This window comes from Trachinotus anak, unplaced genomic scaffold (genome assembly GCF_046630095.1).
Source record: "Trachinotus anak isolate AG129_WGS33_773 ecotype Australia unplaced genomic scaffold, CSIRO_AGI_Tana_v1 ptg000034l, whole genome shotgun sequence".
NCBI lineage: Eukaryota > Metazoa > Chordata > Actinopteri > Carangiformes > Carangidae > Trachinotus > Trachinotus anak.
The window spans coordinates 1389959-1407143 of record NW_027273885.1 but is presented as its reverse complement, the minus strand read 5'-3'; the positions used below and the strand labels follow the sequence as shown (position 1 = coordinate 1407143).

At 40.1% G+C, this 17185-nt stretch overlaps 1 protein-coding gene across 6 annotated transcripts in view; it reads left to right on the top strand.

Annotated features, from left to right (window-relative positions):
* The first annotated feature begins 9078 nt into the window (after positions 1-9078).
* The window catches only part of bcas3 (BCAS3 microtubule associated cell migration factor), a 314178-nt gene continuing 306071 nt past the window's right edge, over positions 9079-17185 (top strand). For 5 of the 6 annotated variants that reach the window (XR_011687033.1, XM_071471601.1, XM_071471602.1 and 2 more), the window contains exons 1-5: positions 9079-9225; positions 11234-11332; positions 11587-11641; positions 13139-13214; positions 13874-13980. Coding sequence is in view for 5 of the 6 variants with exons in the window: in XM_071471601.1 (XP_071327702.1) it covers positions 11262-11332; positions 11587-11641; positions 13139-13214; positions 13874-13980 (309 nt within the window). In the remaining variant the exon portion in view is untranslated. The remainder of the gene's footprint in view (positions 9226-11233; positions 11333-11586; positions 11642-13138; positions 13215-13873; positions 13981-17185) is intronic. The other variant, XM_071471606.1, reaches the window with a different exon arrangement.

The window sequence follows — 17185 nt, the reverse complement described above, 5'->3', positions numbered from 1 at the left end:
AACACACACTCACTCACCGGTGGGCGCTGGGACAGGCAGACAATTAAACAGGTCAGCGTGGGGTAACCTCGGCCGGCCTGCGGGGGGCGGTAGACGCGCAGCTGGAGGTAGCAGGACAGGCGAGAACAGCAACACCTCAGACGGACATGCTCTCTGTTTCACAGGCAGACACTCAGGGACACACACACTCACACACATACACACACACTCACACTTGTACACCCACACGTGCATCCAGTCAGCAGGAGAGGAAGATGATTAAGAAGTTAGAGAGAGGAGGAAGAGGAGCACTTCTGGACACTGACCTCAACTCTGAACCTCTGAAATCACACAAAGAGACTATTTCACACCTCAGACTAAACATGTAGCAAAAGAAATCAAAGTAAATTTAAAAGATAGCAATAATTTCACAGCAATAGAAGGAGCTTCCTTGAAACATACAGACATGCAAATCACTTTAGAGTCATGAAATAAGGATATAAAACATATATTTGAATACATTTCACTGTATTTGTGATTCTTGAATTTCTCTCTGTTGCCCCCCCCCCCCCCCCCCCCCCCCCCCCCCCTCCACTGAGAGTTATTTTTTCTGCTGCAGAGATGTTACAACAATTAAGAAAACAGGTGCCTCACAGTGTCTGAACAAACTTCAGCCATGGCTCCTCTGTGATAGAAGCAGATTAAAGCCTTTCTCTGTGTTTGCGTGGTAACTGATTGCCAAGGCAATGCTATTCTTGTTTGCTGTTGCAGCCGAGGCGGAATTACCTCGATTTTGTACAAAATAGTCAATTAAATTAACTGTGAAAGGCTATTTATTTTAACCCGGGGATACATTTTTTTTCTCTTTTTCTCTCCTCTCATAGATGTTCTAAGTGGGAGAAGAAAAAAAAAGGCAGCAGAAGAGGAGAAATTGGCAGGAGAACAAAGAGGGAGGATTCAGTGGAGGTTTCAGAGCTGGAGTCATACTGCCATCAGATGGACAAAGGCCAGAACTGCAGGATCATATATGACTACATGTGGAGTCCATCTGCAGCCTTTAATAGTGACACAGACAAACACACATACAGTCAACCTTGAATATGTGCATTTGTCATTGGACAGAAGATTGAACAGGATTTCTAATCTGTTAAATAATAGATCCGAGAGCAGGAGTTTCCAGAGACAAAGTCCAAGCACCACACCCTGAATCCTATATTCACATCAGAATCAGAAGAACTGATACCTGCACAGTTACTTATGGACAATTACCACAACTTTAATTAATTAGAGGAAGCAAGTATTCAGTTGTCATTAATCCTCCAGTCTGATCCTGGTTCTGTACATTTTAACCTGGCGTTAATTAGCAGTCACATTTTCTCTGTTCTGCCCCGATTCTGATCTGATGTCAGTAAACAGGTCGGTGGTGTTATCAACAAACTGTTTGACAGTGGCCTGGCGACATGAGCAAGCAGCCTCCACTGTCACCAAATTATGATGATTCAAAAATAACTAAAACCTGATTTGTGCTTGGAACAATCTGACAGCACTTCTTCCTGCTGAGCACCACCAACTTCAAACCAGAGAGAAAACTATAAACCATAAATACTGAAATCTCTCATGTGAAATGACCAAAACTTTTCTAACTCTTTAAGTACAACACCGCATTGTGCCCAGTCAATATGGAAGCGACTGCAGTTAGATGGAGCTTTTCTAGTCATGTTCCCACTCAAAGCACTTTACACTACAAGCTACACTTCTGTTACACACACTCACACACTGATGGTACATCAGGGGCAGTTCAGTGTTCAGTGTCTTGCCCGAGGACACTTCAACTGGAGGAATCCTACCTCTGACCCTCCAATTAGAGTTCGACCTGCTCTACCTCCTGAGCCACAATGTAAATATAGATTTCCAACCAAGATGATCACATGACAAATTATACAGAAATGCAATATATGCCATATATGTCCCATATACCAAGAGTGATGTTGCCATATATTTCACTTTATTATCACATATATACATCCACTGGAGTTATAAGCTTATAACATATATGAAATAAATATTGAAAGTTATTAGATAGTTATTGAAAGTATATATGATGGATTCATATATGGTATTGCATGCTGCATACATATTTATATGGGCAAGACATATGTCAATATATGAAAATGTTCCATTTTCTAATAGGTTTCATGCATAATTTTTACATATATGTTTTTATTTGTTATGTACATATATTTCATATATGGAAATTCAATATATATGCATATATTACATTTACATATGGGATAATGTACAGACACACAAATTCAAAGAGAGAAAATTCCAAAGGTCCAGCTGACACAAAACAATGTCCTGTTATGAAGAACACCAGATTATTGGCCACCAATTTTCTATAAATGCAGCTAAAACAAAAACATCCTCATTAAAAAGTCAACTTAACATTTAACCAAACAAATCAGGCTCTTTAACCTTTTTTTTTCAAATAGTGGACAAAAACACACAGACCCTGCTCCTCAGGAATTTATTTATATCTGCTTCAGTGAACATGCAGTTTTTATCCAGATAGGCTCGACACACACATCCCATGTTAATATAAGGTGCAACACAATGAGGGAGATTTATTTTATCTAATAACAGATGCATCCTAAAACCAACTGGCAAAAACAAATAGAAAAAAAAAAACACAATGCAGCACCAGAAATATAAGCGACTGCACACACACGCATGCGCACACCAGCATCTAGTTAAATGAGGCGTGTGATACACTGTAGTGGAATGTGTATGACAGTAAGACAGAGAGAATAATTGTGACTGTGAGATAGAGCAAATGATGTGCTGGAGGGAAGTAAACAATGCCAGTTCCTGTGATAGACTGCAGAACACTTTCCATCTCATTGACTTTGAATAATTTTTCACATCAAATGAAAAGTAATTACATCACAACAACTCATGTTGAATGGTTTCCTCTCTCTCTCGGTCTTTGTGTGTCTGGGTGTGTGTACGCGTGTGTGTTCACTAAGATGAGTATTTATGTTGGTCAGTGATGTCAAATGAGAGGTGATGCTGAACTTTACCATGTGGACTGTAGTTCACGTACTGAGATCTAAACCCTGTTCAGATCTCAGTACATGAGCCATTTGAAAATTATATTCACAGGGTTCTGCCTAACATCACACAGTCGTACACTAACTGGACAATGTCCATGCTTATTGCTACACATCACACAAAATAAGCAACATGTACCATGTATTCTATGGAAGCCCTGAAAGGCCAGGATCATTTTTTTCTTTTCAACTGTGAAACTAGGTGCTTTATTTATTTATCTATTATTTATTTCATTTTATTTATATATTTATTTATTCATTGGTGGAGGGGCTTTCTGGATGAAGGGTTTGCAATAAAAATAAAGAAAAACTGAAAAGAATAGTTTAACTAAATAAATAAATTTAACAGGATTTATTCCCCTAGAGAAGAGTAATGCATTCACTTGAGAAAAAAAAAATTCTGATTTGTTTTTCTGAATTAACGAGAATGTTATCTTGTTAATTCAGAAAAACAGAGCAGATAATAACCTCTGTTTTTTATTGACACAGTTTGGGGGTTTTGGTTGCATATGGTGCCTTTGGAAATTTGTTCATGTCATGTCTGTGGAGGGGAGGTTAACACTGGTGACACTAATCTGATCAGAGAATTGTGTGGGGTATGAGAGCAAAAATCGACCTAGAGTTCATTTGTTTTTTGACCTAAACCTTTGATTCTCTTGGGAGTGGTTGTTTTAGAGACTTTGAGTCATATAAATGTAGGTGTGTAGTGATAAAGAGCTGATGATGATGATGATGATGATGATGATGGAGTGGTCATTTTGTACATGCTTGCACTTTTATTTTGTTTTTGAAAATTTGATTTCTTATCTCTTTCAGACTTTACTAAAGACTAAAGCTTCTATTTTCCTGCTGGTGCAGCAGTGGCCAGACTCAGCCGCAGATTACTTTTCATCCTGTGGCTAACTGTGTAAAGGCTTGTTTAAGTGGCTTATGCCAATTACTGCCAGTTGTATGTCTCTCCTGCCTATTTGTATAACACTGCAGTTAGTTGCAGATGACGTCTCGCTTGTGTTCCACAGGCAGATACTACCACCTACTGGCAAATACACAGACTGTTGGTAAATACGACTGCCACTGCTGAACGCCTACACAGAGAGCGTGTCCCTGCTCAGTGTGGCTGCAGCTCTCTGGATCGACTGTTCAGTGAATTGCACAGAGCAGCTAATGATAATTTACTTCCACAGTCTATATGAAGCCATGTGTACAAGGTTTGTGAAAGGCTGAGATGGATATCAGTTTGAATTAAAGAAAAAAAAAAGCTAGATTCAGAGTTAGAGTCAGTTAAATTTAGTTTGATTTTGGTGAAATCTGAATTTACCTGAAAAATATAGGTGCTGCCATAGTTCCATCTTGGTAGAGTACGCATTTAAATGGATACTAACAATGAGGATGTTGGTACAAAGGTGTCTGTCAGCTCATACAGATGTTGAGATCTTATTGAACATAAGATCATATGAGCAGAAATGAAGCCCCTTTGGCAGTGACTGCAGTTTCAAGTCTTCTTGTATAATTCTCTCCAAGCTTTACACACCTGGGTTTTGACAGTTTGTCCCGCTGCTCCTGGCAGATCCACTCAGCTCCGTGAGATTGAATGAATGACGCTACAAGAAGAATATCAACTAAATCTGTAAATATTGTGAAGCAGTTTAAGCTACAGTGATCATAATCATATTTTATGAGATTTTATGTCTCATTCCTGACAACAGAGCATCTGCACGAGTGTGAAGGTCTTTTCCACAGCAACATTTTGACTTGTCCTAAATAACAGGTGTTCTGCTGATGTTAATGATAGGTCTGATCCCAGTGAGCCATGACAGGCATGATTTTTAAAACAGAAAATTCTTTCAAGAACAGACAATAACATACAGTCTATGCTCTCCTGTCAGTAATGATGGAAAAGTATGGTGGCCTTTAAGGACAAAGTACATACAGGACAGAAACAGCTTTTCCATGTTCATTTTGATGTGGTCATAGAACGCCCCAATGACTGTGTGTAAGTGAAAGTAAATTTAATTCTTACATTTCTTACAAATTTTTACTCAAATAACATGTACATATGTTGAAAATTATAATACTATTGTGGAATTATATATTTTTTCATTTTCAAGTTCACGTTGTCATTTAAACGGGCTTCAGCAAGTTGCATCTTCATTGTTCTTATTGGTTCGTGAAGTTTAGAGACCTCATCCATCACAGAGCATAGCTCCACCCAGCTTCACCCTAATGAGAGGATCTGAATGAATCAACACCCCCCACTCATGTTAACGTTCATATCCCTCGAGGCACAGGCCGAGGAGGAGGGGTGGCAGCCATTTATCACTCCAATTTATTAATGAATCCCAAGCATAAGGTTAATCATAATTCATTTGAAAGCCTTATTCTTAGTCTGTCACACCCAAACCGGAAGACACAAAAACCAGTCCTACTAGTTACTGTATATCGTCCACCTGCCCCTGACTCTGAGTTCTTATCTGAGTTCTCAGAGTTTTTATCTGAGTTAGCTCTCAGCACAGATAAAGTCATCATAGTGGGTGATTTTAACATTCACGTAGATGTTGAAAGTGACAGCCTGAGTCATGCATTTAATTCATTATTAGACTCAATTGGCTTCTCTCAGCATGTTAATGAACCCACTCACTCTTTTAACCAGACCCTTGATCTGGTTCTGACTTATGGGATTGACATCGAATATCTAACAGTTTCTCCCAGAAACCCTCTTTTATCTGACCATTCTCTGTTAACATTTGAGTTTTCAGTCATGGACTACACAGCATCTGGGGAAAAAATCTATTACAGCAGGTGTCTGTCTGACAATACCGTTAGCAAATTTAAAGAAAGGATCCCATCAGTACTGAGCCCACTGCCATGTATCAATGCAGTAGGGAACAGCTCTCTTAACTTCACATCCACACAGGTTGATGATCTTGTTGACAGTACTGTAGCCTCACTGCGTGCAACTCTAGATACTGTGGCCCCTCTGAGGAAGAAGGTAGTGAGTCAGAGAAGGCTAGCTCCATGGTACAACTCAGAAACACGAGCTTTAAAGCAAAATTCAAGGAAGCTAGAAAGGAAGTGGCGTTCTACTAACCTGGAAGAATCTCTAAAGGCTTGGAAAGACAGCCTATTGGCGTATAAAAAAAGCCTCCGTAAAGCCAGAACATCCTATTATTCATCATTGATAGAAGAAAACAAGAACAATCCCAAGTTTCTGTTCAGCACTGTAGCCAGGCTGACAGACAGCCACAGCTCTGTTGATCCATCTATTCCTTTAGCCCTCAGTTGTAATGACTTCATGAGCTTCTTTACAGATAAAATTGTCTCTGTTAGAGAAAAAATTCACCATCTCCTCCCCACAGCTGGCTCAGATGTACTGTCCAGTTCAGCAGCCTCAGAGTCCACTGTAACTGGCTTATATTTTGACTGTTTCTCTCCTGTACATCTCCCTGAGCTTGCTTCAACAGTTTCTTTATCTAAACCATCATCCTGTCTTCTTGACCCCGTTCCAACAAGGTTGTTCAAAGAGGTTTTTCCTTTACTTGACACCTCTATATTAAGTCTGATTAACTTATCTTTATCAACTGGTTATGTACCGCAGGCTTTTAAAGTTGCAGTAATTAAACCTCTACTTAAAAAGCCTACTCTTGACCCTCATGTTTTAGCCAATTATAGACCTATATCCAACCTCCCCTTTATTTCCAAAATCCTTGAGAAGGTCGTTGCAAACCAGTTATGTGATTATTTGCACAGGAATGGTTTGTTTGAAGATTTTCAGTCAGGTTTTAGAGTCCATCATAGCACAGAAACTGCTCTGGTTAAGGTTACCAATGATCTCCTCATAGCCTCAGACAATGGACTTGTCTCTGTACTTGTCCTACTAGATCTTAGTGCCGCATTTGACACAATTGATCATAAGATTTTATTACAGAGACTAGAACATATGGTCGGCATTAAAGGAACCGCACTAAGCTGGTTTAAGTCATATTTGTCAGATAGACTCCAGTTTGTTCATGTTAATAATGACTCCTCTATCATAACTAAAGTCAGTCATGGAGTTCCACAAGGTTCGGTGCTAGGACCAATGCTCTTCAGTCTATATATGCTTCCTCTGGGAAACATTATTAGGAGGCACCAGATGAATTTTCATTGTTACGCAGATGACACCCAGCTGTACTTATCCATGAAGCCAGGTGAGACTAACCAGGTAGCCAAGCTTCAGGCGTGTCTTAAGGACATAAAAATCTGGATGACCAGTAATTTCTTACTCTTAAATTCAGACAAAACTGAAGTTATTGTAATTGGCCCAAAACACCTCAGAGATACACTATGTGATAATATACTGACTCTGGATGACATCACCTTGGCCTCCAGTGCTACAGTCAGAAACCTTGGTGTCATTTTTGACCAGGACTTGTCCTTTACTTCACATATAAAGCAAGTCTCTAGGACAGCCTTCTTCCACCTGCGCAATATTGCTAAAATCAGACCCATTCTATGTCTAAAGGAAGCTGAAAAACTAGTTCATGCATTTGTTACCTCAAGACTGGACTACTGTAACTCTTTATTGTCAGGATGTCCCAAAAAATCAGTAAAAAGCCTCCAATTGATCCAGAATGCGGCAGCACGAGTACTGACAGGAACTAGGAAACGGGATCACATCTCTCCTGTGTTAGCCTCTCTGCATTGGCTCCCTGTAAAATCCAGGATAGAATTTAAAATCCTCCTCCTCACCTACAAAGCCATTCGTGGTCAGGCACCATCGTACCTTGGAGAGCTTATAGTTCCCTATTTTCCCAATAGGACACTTCGCTCTCTAAATGCAGGTCTACTTGTGGTTCCCAGAGTTTGTAAGAGTAGAATGGGGGGCAGAGCCTTCAGCTATCAGGCTCCTCTCCTGTGGAACCAGCTCCCAGTGTGGGTTCGGGAGGCAGACACCCTCTCTACCTTTAAGATCAGGCTTAAAACTGTCTTGTTTAGTAAAGCTTATAGTTAGGGCTGGCTCGGGTATGTCCTGACCCATCCCTTAGTTATGCTGCTATAGAGCTAGACTGCTGGGGGATTCCCATGATTCACTGGGCGCTCTCTCTCTATTTCTGTCTCTCTCCCTCTCTCTCTCTCGATTACTTTATGCCATTAACTTTGTTTCCTTTTCTCTCCCGTAGTTTGTGCTTCTCCTCTCTCTCCCTCTCTCTGTCCTCATTCTGCAGGTATCTCTGCCTCTGGAGCAGCAGGATCCAGATCCACCACTACTCATCTTTACTATTAACCACTGTTACCTGTCATCATTATTATTGATAACACCATTACCTACACAGCTGTTCCTGGTCTCTCTCTCTCTCTCTCTCTCTCTTCTCTCCCCTCTCCTCCCCCTCCCCCTCTTTCTATCTTCTTCTAAACCCAACCGGTCGAGGCAGACGGCCGCCCACCCTGAGCCCGGTTCTGTTGGAGGTTTCTTCCTGTTAAAAGGGAGTTTTTCCTCCCCCCTGTCGCCAAGCGCTTGCTCGTTGTGGGAACTGTTGGGTTTTTCTCTGTAACAAAGTAAGGTCTTGACCTTACCCTGTAAAGAGCCTTGAGATAATGTATATTATGATTTGGCGCTATACAAATAAAATTGAATTGAATTGAATTAATCAGCCAGACAGCGTTCACATGGATGGATATGGTTAACTCATGTGATCGTGTTATTGTTTTTTATTTTATTTTTTTATTTATTTATTTTTTTACTTATACAAGACTTTATTGATTATGACATGCTGCCAAAGAACAGAGCGACCTCGCTAGGCCACATGGTGACTGCAGGCTGTCTCATCACTGCTCGATTTTATTCACGATTATTCTGAGAGTGTCTTTCACCAGAAGAAACTACAGTCACTTCTGTTAAAGTCTGTCAAACATGCATCACCCTCAACACGGGATATGTTTTATTTTATTTTGTAGAATACCATGTTTCTCATAGGCAACGCAGTAAATAGTCCCGCCCCTACTGTTGCCTGATTGGCTTGAGGAAACCGTTCCTGCGCTCTGATTGGCTCCCAATTACACAACACAGTTCCGCAGATCGAGACTGTTTGTGTTTTGACGTTTTTTGTGGAGAGCAGCTAGTTAACAACCGAGGGGACTGTCGGCGTCCAGCGGCTCGGTTCGTAACCGCAGACACTTCACAACAACGTCCTGCTGAAACGTGACAAATGCGTCTTCTCTCCCCAGATTTCCACTGTGTCGTTTTATCACCGCAGGGGAGTTATATCAGCTAATGCTAGCTAGCTAAGTTAGCCGCAGGATCCTCACATACCAGTATAACTTTAGCATTAGCCAATAGCGGTATTGTGTTGACTTGACAGTTATCTTAAGTCACGTCGGTGTGGGTCCGCTGGTTGTTAGCGGTGCAGGCTAGTTGGATAAATGTTGAGGATATCTAACACAGGCTGAAACAGCCGAGCCTCTTGGTGTGGTTTGCGACAGAGGCTCATCTCTTATCAGTGCATGGGGACGCTGTTTACTGCATGTTGCCCTCAGTCTGCCTCCCCTGTTGTCGACGTCCTGCAGAAGCGTTTGGTCAGTGATAGCAGTCCATACGTGCACCACGAATGTACCTCCTTAAATGCGATAACTTTGCTATTGAATGCTGCTTTACCAAGTGGTGTAGTGCATCAAAACCTTCTACAGTGGTGGTTAATTTGGGAAAGGCAGTTTTGTAGAACTAGGTAGTGGAATGGAAGTATATGTTATAGCCTGATTGTTTCTTTATATGTTTTCATTGGCTCACATCTGTCTGACTAGAGGAATCAGTCACTGCATTCAGGTGACACATATCCTTCACTTTAAGGTGGAAACCTGGAAGATTTTCATTTAAATAAGTCTCCTTTAAGTCACTGTCTGTGCCTGCAGAGGTAACACAATGGTGATTGAGCCAATGAGCCACAGATGAAATTAGATAGAAGTCCTTGAATTTCACAGTTTTATGAACTGGGTAACTGGAATGACTCGCATGCAAAATAACAAGGAACACGAATAACACACAAGTGTGGTTGATAAAACAAACCTGATAATGAAATCTTCGAGATTGCTGCTTAAAGTTGTGATATTTGTGATATTCTCATAATGTGCATCCATCCATTATCTGCTGGGTTGAGTTGACAGTGGCAACAGACTTTTTCCCCCGGCCACATCCTTAGGTCCTTACAGTTAGGTGGAGCCTTCAACATTAATACACTGAAGAGTTAATTTAAAGTTTGACCTCCAGGCATAGTTCTCTAATCACTACAGTCCAGTGTCATGTCTGCAAGACTCCAGTTGTTGCTGTTGTTTCCCATAGTCTCCTTCCGCCTAAATGCTAAAAATGTTGAATGAAGTTTGGTGTTACTTGTTCTGCTTGATGACTTTGTATCAACAGTTGTCTATAGATGTTGTGTTTGGCTGCCTGTTTGACAGCGACAGGAGGATCTGTGTGGACTGGAGATCATACTCGACACTTTTCTGCTTCTTTGTCAACTCAGCACAGCAAATTGTACTGTGTTACACAGAGAGGTGTTTCTACTGTTTAGTCTATGCTCATTGATATAATGAGGTGGACAAAATATTAGAAACACATCAATTTAGAACATTAGGCGCTGCATTAGGTTTAGCTAGGTGTTCCCTGTAAACTGCAAATAATGGTCAGCGTGCTTATTTGAAGCCTTCACTTGTTCCACATGTATATGATGTAGTGTGATTCTTCCTGTTTGTGTTGATGAAATGTTCACTGGTTAAGTGGGGATATCTTAATTAGTATCTAGTATTAGGAAGATGCCAATTTTGTACTGATTTTTGAGGATGCTCCCTGCACCCTGTGTTTACCTGTAACATGTTTTTATGTACTCTTTAGAAAGTGATCCACAAATTGTGATACTGCCCCATTATGGATGTTATAATTCTTAAGAATATTAAAGGGATACCATGCATTGTGTACTTTTTCCTCAAGTACAGTGAAATTAGCACATGTATCCTATCTGGATTGCGATGCATGCATTGTGTAAACGCAGCCAGTTTTTGCATGCTGCAGAAAAGCAGAAGTTGTATGTCAGTGCAAGTTAGTATGATTGCACATTCATTATAAGTTCTGTTTGTATGCTGTCATCATGGTAACATGTCTCTTTGTACCTTCTCAGGATAAAAACAAAAGAAACGGGAGACAAAATGGCGTCTGACTCTCCACGCAGACCAAGTCGCTGTGCTGGAGGGGTTCTGGTGCGAGCACAAGCTGCAACGTGAGGACAGAAATTATTATTATTTTATGAGAAAAATAATTCACTGTCACCCCTTTGAATACATTTGATCTTGTTTTTTAAACTAATGGAGTTGCCCTTCATGTAGACTAATAACACTGCAGCATAATTCTCAATACATTTTGATATTGCTGACTACAGTTGTGGAAAAACACAGTTTGTTGTGCTGTGTGACTGAGTTATGTTGATAAATGCGTTATCATCAGTGCTGACATGAGGTTTTCTTTCTGTCACAGGGAGCAGTCGTACATGGAAAGTGTTGTGACCTTCCTGCAGGATGTGGTTCCCCAGGTATTTTATTCTGCCATTCATTCACTCATACTAACAGCTGTCAGTTACTGCTCTGATTTTAATTAGTTCAGCTGTGACGAGGCAGCTACAGAAAGACTTCAGTTGGTGGTGACGTTCCAAATTTTGTTTGACTGATATCTGATCGGATCTGCACAGCAGTGTGGTGTTGATCAGTATATAATATAGACTGTGTACTATCAGTTTGTATGAAGGGATTGGAGCTCAGCACTCGTCTGGAGGCATAAAAGTTATGTTTTGATGTAGATAATGCAGTTGTGAGCTATGGTAATGCGTTTAGATCCTTCTTCACACTAGAGACCGAAGAACCCAACAAGTCCCAACCTGAACAACCCTATAGGTTGTTTGTCCCAAACCCCTGATACAACCCATAGGTGCGTCTCCTGAAATAGTGCCCCTACAGCGTCAGGTGAACTGGACCTCCTTTGAGACGGTTACAATAACAAACATGTGGTTAGGCTTAAATCTTCATGTTTAACTGCACTGCTGACTGGTGACGGTTTAACTTTCTGTTAACTGCTAACACCTAACTGCTAACTGGTGTTCCATGCATGGTTGTTAACCAGAAGCAACTACATCCACACTTTCAGCCTGAGATCAACTTGGTGCTTCAGAATAAAAGCACCAGTGATTACACTTTGATTACATTTACATTTACATTTAGTCATTTAGCAGATGCTTTTTTCCAAAGCAACTTACAGAAAGGGGAACAATCAAGGTTAGGTGTGATAAGAAGTGATAGCGCAGCAATAAGTGCTAGTGACGATTCTTTAAGTGTGGATTTGCTATGTAGTGCTAGGAGAGAAGGTGCTCTCTGAAGAGCTGGGTCTTCAGGAGTCTTTTAAAGGTAGAGAGGGACGCCCCTGCTCTGGTAGGAAGTGGTAGTGCGTTCCACCAACCGGGGACAATGTGAGAGAAGAACGGGGGACAACGTGAGAGAAGACATTAATGACATTATAACAGAACTTTATTTAACTAACAGGTTACACTTCTATATTAGCCTGTTGCCTACTGACCTCTGAAGTGGTACTCCTGATGATAGGTTTTTCATTAGCATGGCTTTAAGACAGGGCCGAGGGTTACAGTTAGAAGTTATTGCAATGATGATGCTGCTGTAACAAAACTCATGTGATGTGGATTGTTTTTAGAAATATGACTCATGATATACAAAGTCTAGAAAACAACAAACTGGGGCATCAGTGGAGGGATTTGAATATTTTACTACTTAAACTGACACCTGAAGGATCAGTAGGAGCTTTGATTAGAAACTATTCTGGGAGTGTTTCATACCTGAGCTTTCAGCCAAAACAAATCACACTGTGGCTGTCAGTGTTTAGTCTACCAGCCTCTCTTGACAGAAATCTGTCTTTACTTTTAGGGTTTATTCTGCTACAAAGATCCTTTTACTGGTAAACTAAATATTACATATTGTTGTTGTGTTTATTTTGCCCATTGTGCTTCTCTGTGTTGAAACTACAGGCGTACACTGGGGCTCCACCCACCGATGAGAAAGAGAAAATAATTTGGGTTCGATTTGAGAAAGCTGACATCAACGGTGAGTCTTTCACATGACTGTCTGACAACTCCAGCTTTGGTTTATTCAAGCAATGAACAGAAGTTAATGCTTTACACTTGTCTTCTGTGAATACAGTCAGATGTTTCTAAATTAAAACAATGATTGATTTCTGTGTATAACTCTGTTAAAAAGCAAAGAAAATACTGTAAAATTACTTTGTTAAATCAAAGTTTGGCTACAACAAAAAAGAGCATCCTGTCTCCACTGTTCAGGTGCTGCATGAAGCTAATTTCTCAGTCTGGATTCTAGTTTTTGACTCAGGAAGTGACACAAAAAGTTAACATAATGGTGTTGGATTGTTTATTGTTCAAAGGGGAATGAAATTAGGAGGTGGAGCAGTGACACAAAACCCTTAAACTAATTATGCAATAGAATGAAAGTAGTATGAATGAAGTAAAAAAGGAAAAAACTGAATTGAAGTTTAGATAATTCACAGAAGACTTATGCACAGTGAATTGATGAAAGTGGTGGTGTTGAAAAAAATAATATATGTCATATCTATAATAATGTTAGAAAGCCAAATGCAAATCTGTTCTGGGGTTCACCTCAGTGAAAACATTTGTGCAACATGTTCTGTCGGATTATTCAACACATCCTCTTCATAAACTTTATCATTCTCTGACTTTGTTTTTGCCTAGACACTTCCCGCAACCCAGAGTTAATGGAGATGTACAGTGGAACTAGTGACCCTCCGCTCTGCCTCATGATTGGTTACACTGACGGGATGCAGATCTGGGGCGTATCTGTAAGTAACTCAGTGATGATGCTGGAACAGAGGAGCCTGTGTATGTTTCGTAGTATTTGTCTTGGACAGGACCTAAAAGGCTGATTAACCTCAACATCAAAAATAACCTAAGGCTTTATTTTGTCAATATATTGACTCACAAGACCCAAAGTAAAGATATGGTTTCATGTTTATCTCATATATAAAACACATGGATAATCTGAAAGTGACCTCATTATGTAATGACCTCCTGTGACAAAACTGTTTGATTGTGTGGCCATTCATGAACTATGTTAAAAATCAGCTCGTTCACACCGAGTTAAACATACGGTTACCTTAACTGTGTGAAGCATCAATAACTGTCGCTAAAATACCAACAGCTTTTCACTCACCATGTCAGTGGACATCTTTAAAATTGATTGTGTGTCGTTGTGTAAAGTGAACATTACATCTTTGCTGGGTTCAAAAGTCAAACACTGACTCATACGTGACCCTGGAATGTGTCTGGACGAGTCTGATGCTCTACAAGCTGGTTGGTCTAAAGCAACAGCAGCAGTGTGGCTGAAGGAAAACAATTAGGAAACAACAAGAAAAGACACAGCCAATGTATCTGTGTATTGTGCAGCTTCACTGTATTTATTGGGAGTTTATAGCAGAGACATACAAACTCTGCTGAGCGACAACCAAGCAGCAAATATCACACAGCAGGTAGAAAAAAACGTTCAACATACTGATGTTGATAAAGGTTTCATGTTAAAAAACACTTATTCACCAGATTTTAGTATTTTATTTTAACTGTTATTCATTTTTTACAGAACAAATAATGACATTCTCTCAATACAACATAGTTTAAGCCACAACAAGTGCAAAAAAAAAAAGTCAGTCAGAATATTATAATATAGTGATCTGATTTGGCCAGATTTAAAGGAGTATTTCAAAGTGTATCTAATGTGGTTATTAGGCCTTAATAAATGAATATTGTAGGTTCTCAGATAGAAACATATTAAAGTTTTCATAAATATATAATTCATCCTGAATTTAATGAAGTTAGTCCAACTCAACCTGATTTTAAGTCTTATTATTGTCTTACTCATTGGTTTAGTGTTTGTCACTGTTTAAATTCAATATGTTTTATTGTCCACTAGGTGGCAGCAATGACCATGTTGTTTACAACATGCGGCTCAAACAGTGGCCTTAACCCTCCCCTCGACCCAGGGCTGTACCACAGGTCCTCAGGTCGACTGACAGGTTCTGGTTCACCTCAAACAGAAGCGCAGCCACTCAAAAAGTGTTTCTGGAGTCAAGCTGAGTGGAAACGAAAAAAGTTAAATTGATATCTGATGCTCAAATTCATCAGAATGCTCTTATTGTGTTTTTATGTTGAGCACAGGAGTAAAACGGCAGTCGTGCAGTAGTTGTTTTCTTTATCAGTTTAGCACCAGTTTATTAGGAACACCTTACAAAAACATATGCAGTCTAATCCTGCAATAAACCCTGCCTCATGAAAGTTATAATGTTGAGTTTTTACTGAGGAGTTCATTCAACTTTATGAACATCGGATGTAGTTTGTGGTGCTGATGAATTGTATTGCATTGTATGGACAGGTTTTTCTGTTATTTTCTCCACCCCAGTTTTATCAATGAGTATAAAGCAAGGCAGGTTGGTTTATACAGCACCATTCAGACACAAGGCTATTCACAGTCCTTTACAGAAGCATGGAAATGGATTAACAATAAAACATTAAGAAACAGTAAAAACTGAGTAAATAATATCAGGCGTGTGGATAATTTTCAACAATAGTAGAACAAAAACAGGCCTGACTGTGATACACTGCAGTGTCAGTATCAGGGAAATTGTACCAATGATCTGTAGGTTGTTACAGGAAATTGAGACAGGTCATAGACCAAATTAAAATCCAATCAAACACCACAAATTACATCAGTGGAAAATACCATCTAGTGATACTGATAACAATTCTAATTTATTTATGTTAAGTATTAGCTGCACGGCTGTTGGACTGGATTTAATGGGAAGCGTTTTTCATATTGTGTCTGCTTCACTATAAACAAACTTAATTTCATCCACAATACTATTCAACACATAGTGAATATTATCATCCCAGTATCAGCAAACCTCTGAGATTATGTGAAATGTGGCCACTAGATGGAGACCTTCTGATGAGCTGGGACGTAATGATGAGGGTGATCTGGGTTAACATGACCTCTGTTACTCACAGATCAGATGTGAACCACAGAGACTGGATCATATATTAAATAAACACATTCAAACAAACGTCAAAAAGGCACCGAACTATAATTACTGTATAACATGAATGTTCTTGAAATGTATTTTTCTGTTCAAACATGTTCTCATGACTGGGCTGATGTTAAACCTCCAAACCATCGCCGAGCAGCTCGGGCTAAGAAAAAAGAAAATTCACTTCTTTAAAGTCAGTCCTGGAAAATCATTAGAAGATTTTGCATCTGCTCCGTGACTTAACAAATTACCCACAACCCTGCGAAGGCTTCACTCACCAAGTATCGCCTTTCATGTAGACGCTGTCACTGAAACATGCAAACTTCACATACATCCTGTGAGATCTAAACACACCAGAGTCCTTAATCAGACTCTTTATAAACATCCAAGGGCCGTGGGTAGAAGAAGGACACACTCTCGCTTTTACCCGTGAACACACACATCGGCCACTGTGATGTGGCAGCTCCTTTTTTGCTGCTGGAAGATTTTCTGTTGCAGTTATTATGGCGAAGCAGAGGATTACAGCTGTTTCAGCCACACTACACACACCCAGTTAAGTATAAGCTTGCTGTGCCTCTCAGTTTCAGTTGAACTTGACACCATTTCTGATTCATACAGCTCACCCTGGCCTCTTATCGCATGCTGTCCCTCCTCATTGTTTTCTTTTCAGTTTTGAAAGTTTACGGGATGTTTCTGGGCTGCGTTTTTTCGCAGGGTTTTAAGTAAGCACTCAGGGTGCCTCGGTTTCTGGCTCTTGAGTGGCTGTGAAGTGTTTGTGACAGTTGCTAAGCCAACACCCTCTGTAATGGCCCAGCAGAGTACGAACATACACGTGTACACACATGCTTTCACACACTCGTGGAATAGGGACTTGTGGCTGGTTATATGGATGCTGACAGAGGTGTTTAGGCGATGAAGATCACTGTCGCCTCACGCTGGAGAGGTGTCATCCACCGCAGCCTGATAAGAG